Source organism: Petromyzon marinus, chromosome 3, assembly GCF_048934315.1.
Source record: "Petromyzon marinus isolate PM22_M1 ecotype Great Lakes invasive population chromosome 3, UKy_Petmar_22M1.pri1.0, whole genome shotgun sequence".
NCBI lineage: Eukaryota > Metazoa > Chordata > Hyperoartia > Petromyzontiformes > Petromyzontidae > Petromyzon > Petromyzon marinus.
This window is the reverse complement of record NC_133669.1, coordinates 20977768-20986013: the sequence shown is the minus strand read 5'-3', so window position 1 is coordinate 20986013 and position 8246 is coordinate 20977768. Positions and strand designations below refer to the sequence as shown.

Here is an 8246-nt window from a genome sequence, read left to right as displayed (position 1 = left end):
TCAGTATTTCTCCCGTGTCCTTTTATACGTTATACAATTCACTGCATGTGTACATTTTTGTATTTTCAAGGTTTGTCCGTTGCTTAATATCTCATTTTTTGGCAGATGTTCATATACCAATTCAATATACAAACATTCACTTGTTTTTATATCAGGTAGTGAATGCAGTATCCCAAATGTTTTCCACTCGAATTTCCTGGCCTCTCTTTCTCCGCTATGAAGAAGAGTCGTTGCCCAAAACGTCGCCTATTACATTTCTTCCCGTTTAGGGCAGCGATATTGACGAATGTGTTGAGTTTTCTGTGTTTGTGCGTGTGTACTATATATGTACGTGTTATATGGACGGTACTGTTTATAATTGAATGTGTGTGTGTGCACTGTGTATACGGGGGATCTTTACTGTGGACGTATTTGCGTGTTTATTACCATGGGGAGCGGTAGTGTAGCTGTTAACGCGCTACACTACGAACCTGGCCACCGGAGTTCAATGCCCGCTCACAGCCAACACCAGTGACGATTGTATGAACCGGTCCCGGGCCCCTGCTAGGTCGAGTCAGCTTCAAATAAGGGGCCGTCCATAAATGACGTCACGCACCTAGGGGAGGGGGGGGGGTCAGACATTTGTGACGATGTGTGACGAGGGGGGGGTTGAGAAATGTGACGTCAAATCAAAATATGCAACTTTAAATAAATATAGATAACACGTTCTACTTAATGAAATAGACTTTTTAATACATCTTTTCTCCTACAACATCAGAGTGCAGCGCCACATTAAATACGCACTACAATGACAATAGTTTAAAGCGATTTGAAGCATGTTTATATTTTTTGGCGGGGGGGCGGGGCAGAGCTTTGTGACGTCATATTTGAGGGGAGGTCTGACTTTTTGTGACGCCGTGTGAGGAAGGGGTCAAAAATCGTCCAAAAGCGCGTGACGTCATTTATGGACGGCCCATAAGTATCTGGTGTGGTGTGTAAACATCGCCACTAGGGAGACAAAGGCGACCGGGCGTGGTGTTGGCCACCGACACCCTCGTGTGTCGTGCCGGCCTTCATAGGTGCTCGCTAACAGCAATTGCCCCAACACTCTCTGTTAAGGCTATACGGGGGATCTTTGCCTTTGCTTTGTGTATACGGGGGTATCTTTACTGTGTACGTGTATGCTGGTGTATTACCATGCGTACATGTACGTCATTGTGCGTGTACTATGTATACTAGCTAACATTTACCCATGGGGCACCGCGGGAAGAGGAGCAGAGTCAAGGTTATAGTGAATGGAGAGAGAGAGGGAGAAGAGTGGGGAAAACAATAAAATAATGGAAAAGGGAACGTAGAACACGGGAGTAAAGGTCAGGAGAGATGAGGATGCGGAGGAAGAGGCTGCTTTAAGAGCATCATCGCTGCTTCACGTGGGGGGGGGGGGGGGGGTGCAGCAGCGTGTGTTTTCACAGGGGGCGGAGGGAGGGGTTCAGAGTGGGCGTGGCCACACAAGTCACGTGATGTACGGGAGGCTTGCTCTGACTGAATTGGAGTGTGTGTGTGTTTACTATTGTGTATGCGTGTGTGTACTTGTGGTCGTTTTTACAATATATAATTAATTGATTGTCTTTGGATGTAATTTTGTTTGTGTGTGTGTATATGTGGCGTAACTGCTGTTGTGTGTGTGATTGTGTTTGTGTGCGCATGATTGTGTGTGAACAGTATTTAACTGAGTGTGTATGTGATTTGTGTGTAATTGCGTGCGTGCATGTAACGGTGCGTGTATGTTATCGTGTACAATTGTGTGCTGCGTGTATGTAAATTAGTGTGGATGCGATTGTGTATAATTGTGTGTATGTAACTGAGTGTGTATGTGATTGTGCATGTAACGGTGTATGGGATTGTGTGTAATTGTGTGCGTGTATGCAACTGAGTGCATGTGATCGCGTGTAATTGTGTGTATGTTAGTTGAGTGTGTGCCATTGCGTATAATTGTGTGTGCGTGTATATAACTGAGTGTGTGTGTTTTATTGTGTATGTAACCGTGTGTATATATAACTGAATGTGTAATTGTGTATGTAACCGAGTGTGTATGTGTATATATGTGTGTGATTGTGTATGTAACCGTGTGTGTTTATGTGTGTATATAAATGTGTGTGTGTAGTGGGGAGCGGTAGTGTAGTGGTTAGCGCTACGCTGCGCTACGAACCCGGCGACCCGGGTTCGATTCCCGCTCACGGCCAACACCAGTGACGATTATCTGAACCGGTCCCGGGCCTCCCCTAGGTCGACTCAGCCTCAAATGAGTACCTGGTGCGGTGTGTAAACATCGCCACTGGGGAGACAAAGGCGGTCGAGGCTTGGCGCTGGCCACCCCCCCCCCCTCGTGTACCGTTCCGACTTTCATAGGTGCTCGCTAACAGCACTTGCCCCTGCAGTCTGTTGAGGCTACACGGGGGATCTTTGTCTTTGTGTCACAGTGTGCGCGCGCGCGCGCGCGTGCGTGCGTCACGCTCCCCATCATCACGAGCTCCATCGCATCATTATTCCGACTACAGTATCGCTACAGTGCAGAGAGAGTGCGTCACGGGCGGAGCGAGGGAGCGACACGCGGACGAAGGGAGAGGAGGAGGAGGCGGGGAACGAGAGCGGGGAGAGAAAGAGAGGAGGGGGAAGAGAGAGAGAGCAGGAGAGAGAGAGCAGGAGAGAGAGACGGAGACACACCGCAAGAGAGCGAGAGACACACAAATACGGACAGACGCACGGCGTGCACGTGGGTCGAGACGGGAGTGATTGATAGAACACAGCGGAGAGAGAATAAATTGATAGGTGGGGGGAGGAGGAGGAGAAAGACACACAGGGACACGGACAATAACTGCATGTGTGTGTGTACACACACGGCACAAAGATATATTGTACACTGACAGTAGACGGAGGGAGAGATACGTGAGTGGACGCCGGCAATCAAGAGACGTACAGATACGAGACGTGCGATACAGCAAACATATACATCTATATACAACAGACGGAGAACAATACAAAATATCCTTAGAGACTGTATGAATAATGGGCGCTCGCTAACGGTGCACTGATAGACACACACACAACCAATCCATAGAAACAGGCAACGGGACATCCTGACTACACGTAAGACAGAAACACGTAGGTGTAACATACATACACAGAAAAGGCGTCGTAGACACACAAAGACATCGACACACCGACACAAAGATTACACAAGGAGGCGAGAGCGAGCGAGTGGTGGTGAGTGTGAGAGAGAGGAGGAGGAGAGAGAGGAGCTGATCACACAAATGGCCTCCTCCATCCTCTCGGCGGAGGAGCTAGCGCTGCGTGAGTGCGAGGCGTACGTGCAGAAGCACCGCGTGCAGCAGATGCTCAAGGACTGCATCGTGACCATGTGCATCGCCAAACCAGAACGGCCGCTCCGCTTCCTCAAGGAGTACTTCGAGAAACTCGACAAGGTGCGTTGCGTGCACGTATGTACGTGTGTATGTATGTGTGTGTATGTGTGAGGAGTGGTGGTCGTGGTTACTTATGCCCCCACCGAAGACGAACATCCGTGCAGGGATGCAGGCAAAGCCGATGAGTCAGATGCCTTCTATGACCTCCTGTCACAGGTGCTGGCTAAAGTGGCACCTCGGGATAGAGTCATCTTGTTGGGTGACTTCAATGCCCGAGTTGGTCATGATGCTGGCACCTGGCCTGGAGTGATTGGAGGGCATGGGCCAGATTAGCTCAATAACAACGGTAGGAGGCTGCTAGATTTTTGTGCAGCCCATGGGCTTGTAATTACCAACGCGCTGTTCCGGCATCGGCGCATCCACACAACATCATGGATGCATGACGGGGCCAAGCAAGAACATCTGCTGGACTACATAGTGACGGACCAGCGGATGCGAGCCCATGTCCTTGACACCAGGACCTACCGTGGAGCTGATCTGCCTTCTGACCATCGACTAGTCATCTGTAAGATGCGCCTGCCATTCTTCCACTCGGGGGGTGGGTGTACACCCAGGACCCCATTCCAACCTAAAGTGGCCTGGTTTTAGTTATCTGATGAAAGTTGCGAGAATTTCATCATCGCTTGCGGCTGGGGTTGGCATCGTCTTCCACTCCTGATGTCGAGGGTAAATGGGCGAGGTTTAGGACTGTGACTCATGCAGCTGCAATGGCTGCTTTGGGTACGTGGTCCAGACCTCCCCAGATACCCTGGCTGACGGAGGAGGTGTTCAGGATGGTTGAGAAAAAGCGACAGGCCCACTGTCATCGGCTACAGAATCCCACGTCAGAGAATGAGGAGGCTTACCGCAGCCTTCGCTCGGAGGTTCGGAGAGCCGTGAGGCGCTGCAAGGATGGGTGGTGGTCGCGGGTTGCTGAGGAGATGGCATCTGCCTCAGTGGCCCGCGATCACAAATCTCTATTTCACTCCATCAAAAAAGTAACCTGCAGCGCCACACCTATTACCATCATTAGGGGAAAAAACGGTGATCCAATCTCCGACCCCCAGGAACAGGTTTGCAGATTTGCTGAGCATTTCTGTGAGGTCCTGGGGGAGGGAAAATCCCTCTGCCAGGAAAACATCGTGGCACAAAGTGAGGATGACCCTGCTGAGGCTGCGGTGCCTCAAATATTGGAAGAAGTCACCCCCTGTGAGTGGCTGGCTGAAGTACCATCTGTTGAGGAAGTACTGAAGGCAATCTGGAGTCTGAGACCAGGAAAGGCAGCGGGCAGAGATGATCTCTCAAGCGAAATGCTGAGGGAGGGTGACGTTTGTGCACAGACTGCCCTATATGACATCATAACAACAGTCTGGACCACTGGACGGGTTCCGCAGGATTGGAAGGATGCCCTGGTGGTCCCCCTCTTTAAGAAGGGGGACCGCACAGACTGTAACAACTACAGGGGCATCTCACTCCTCAGTGTGCCGGGAAAGGTCCTTGCAAGGATTATTCAACATTGCCTCGCCAGGCACGCTGAGGAGAGGCTTGCGGAGCCCCAATGCGGTTTCAGGAAAGGGCGGTCCTGCACAGATGCCATATTTTCTGTCCGTCTGCTACAGCAGAGATGTAGGGAATTCCAACAAGACCTACATCTCTGCTTTATTGACCTGGTCAAGGCCTATGATACCATCAGTAGGCCTGGGCTCTGGGTTGTTCTTCGTGCTTTTGGAGTCCCTGACCCTCTGCTCACGATCATTAAGGACCTTCATGATGGTGAGCGGGCCCGGGTAAAACTACGTGGCCGGGAGTCAGAGCCATTCCCTGTACACCTTTGGGTGCGACAGGGATGTCCTCTGGGTCCCACATTATTTAACATCTATTTTGACCACGTAGTTCGTGAAGCCTTCAATAGCTGTACCGGGGGAATCTCCATTTAGTACAGATATAATGGGAGGCTTATCGATGCCTGGGTGCGGTCATGGGATGGCTCCCTATTGCTCAACCACGTTATCTATGCTGATGATTTGGTAATAGCTGCTCATTCAGAGGAGGAGTTGGAGACGCTGCTGCTGAGACTGGAGCATGCCAATAAGAGATGGGGCCTTACCATCAGCCCCACCAAAACTAAGCACCTTCCTGGGTATTTTGTACCATCGGACACTCCACCGCCACAACTCCCAATCGGTGATGGGGCAGTTGTGGAGAGAGTGGAGAGGTTCCCATACCTGGGCAGTGTGCTTATGACCGGCTCCAGTTTAACAGCAGAGGTCTCACTCCGAATCAGTCGAGCGGCAACATCTTTTCATCGGTTGCGTAACGCTGTGTGGAAGCTACCTGGTCTGTCGCTCCGCACTAAGCTTCAGGTCTTCTCGGCCACGGTCATTCCCTCCCTTCTCTACGCTTGCGAAACGTGGACCCCCCTAATGGAACATCTTTGCCGGTTAGAAACATTTAGGCTGGCCTGCCTACGATCCATCCTGGGTTTAACCAGACTGGATTGTGTGAGGAGCTCACAAATCCTTGAAAGATCTGGGCAAGGTCCCATCGGTGAGCTCCTCCGGCGGGCAAGGCTGCGCTGGCTGGGTCATGTAGCCCGCATGCCCAGCCACCGCATGCCGAAACAGCTTTTGTTCGGCCGGATTGAGGGGGCAAAGTGGGCGCGGCACGGGCTAGAGAAGAGATGGAGTGATGTGGTACAGGAGGACGTGGAGCTGAGTGGACTTGCCGATGACTGGTACCAGCGGTGTCAAGATCGGCCTCTGTGGAGGAGGCTCGTGAAGGATGCTACTGGGCAGTTGGAGGTAGTCGCCCTCCAACAACAATGGAGGGCGGAGGAGCGACGCTCACAACAACGAGCAGAGCGCCGGGTGGCTAAAGCACAGCAGGTTGGCACAGTAGGGGGCACAGGTGGTGCATCAGCCAGTCATTTCAGTCAGTCGACCCGTGGCACCTGGGTCTGACCCATGACCTACTGCCAGCGGGCGTTCGACACTTCACGTGGCCTCAAGGTGCACATGTCCTGGCACAAGCGTCGTGGTGACGTCACCGCCACTTAGTGGCGAATGGCGGTTGTTGTTGTTGTGGGGAGCGGTAGTGTAGTGGTTAGCGTGCTGCGCTACGAACCTGGTGACCCGAGTTCGATTCCCGCTCACGGCCAACACCACCAGTGACGATTATCTGAACCGGTCCCGGGCCTCCCCTAGGTCGACTCAGCCTCAAACGAGTACCTGGTGCGGTGTGTGACAATGGCCACGAGGGAGACAAAGGTGGCCACCCACCCGGCCTTCCTAGGTGCTCGCTAACAACACTTGGCCCAACAGTCGCTTAAGGCTACGCAGGGGAGATGTTTGTATTTGTGTGTGAGATGACTGGTGAGTGACTGGTGAGTGACTGGTGAGTGACTGGTGAGTGGTGATGGTGACAGGGAGCGGTGGCGCAAGTGGTTAGCGCACTCACGCTGACATCGAACCCCCCGCGCTGACATCGAAGCCACACAACATCGGTTACGAATATTGTGTCTGAACCCGGGCCTCCGCTAGGTCGACTCAGCCTCAGATGAGTCCTGTACCTGGTGCGGTGTGTAAACGTCAGCACTGGGGGAGACAAAGGCGGCCGGGCGTGGTGCTGCCCCCCCCCACCCCGTATTGGCTTCAACAATCTGTGAAAGCTATATGGGCTTTGAGTGATGATGGTTGCTGGGTGATAGGTGAGTGAGTGATAGGTGAGTGATTGATTGGTGAGTGAGTGATAGGTGAGTGATTGATTGGTGAGTGAGTGATAGGTGAGTGATTGATTGGTGAGTGAGTGATAGGTGAGTGATTGATTGGTGAGTGATTGATAGGTGAGTGATTGGTGAGTGATTGGTGAGTGATTGGTGAGTGATTGATAGGTGAGTGATTGGTGAGTGATAGGTGAGTGATTGGTGAGTGATAGGTGAGTGATTGGTGAGTGATTGGTGAGTGATAGGTGAGTGATAGGTGTGTAACGTTATGGGTGATGGGGGTTATATTATGATGGGTGACAGGTGAGCGATCGGCGTGTGATGTGCTTGGTGTTGTGATGGTCACTTGGATTGTGATATGATTGGGTGTGTGATGGGTTTGTTGTGTGATGTGTTGGGTGCCATAGGACAGTGATGGGTGTGTGATGTCGTTGGTGTTGTGATGAACGATGGGGGGGGGGGAATTGTGATAGGTGTGTGGTGTGTGTAGATGTGTGTGGGTGATGGGTGCGGTAGTGTGCTGGTTACAAACCCGGCCACCTGAGTTCGATTCCCGCTCACGAAACGGTCCCGGGCCTCTGCTAGGTCGACTCAGCCTCAATGAGTACCTGGCGCGGTGTGTGAACATCGCCACTAGGGAGACAAAGGCGGCCGGGCGTGATGCTGGCCACCAACCTCCTCGTGCGCCGTGCCGGCCTTCATAGGTGCTCGCTAACAGCACTTGCCCCAATATATCGGGCTATAGGGGAATCTTTGTCTTTGTCATAGGTGAGTGTGTGATGGGTGATAGAAGTGTGTTCATGAGGGGTGTGGGTGGGCAGTGTGCGATTTGAGTGATGTGTTTGTGATGAGTGTGATTGGATTGATGGGTGTGTGGTGTATGTTTATGTGGTGTGTGTGGTTGGGGTTGTGTTTAGTGTCTGCGTTTGGGGTGGGTAATGACGAGCGGATGACGCATGTTGTAGGATGGCTGTGTTGTTCGTGATGGGTATGTGTGATATAATTTTGTTTAGTGCGATGGGGTCAAATGATTTAATGGGTGGTGGTGTTTGGGGTGTATGGTGTGATGTGTGTGTGATGGGTAC

At 51.9% G+C, this 8246-nt stretch overlaps 1 protein-coding gene across 1 annotated transcript in view; it reads left to right on the top strand.

Moving 5' to 3' along the window:
- The first annotated feature begins 2536 nt into the window (after positions 1-2536).
- LOC116956883 (cAMP-dependent protein kinase type I-beta regulatory subunit-like) overlaps positions 2537-8246 on the top strand; it is a 110028-nt gene continuing 104318 nt past the window's right edge. The window contains exon 1 of the mRNA XM_032978750.2: positions 2537-3461. Coding sequence (XP_032834641.1) covers positions 3291-3461 — 171 coding nt within the window. The 5' untranslated portion in view covers positions 2537-3290. The remainder of the gene's footprint in view (positions 3462-8246) is intronic.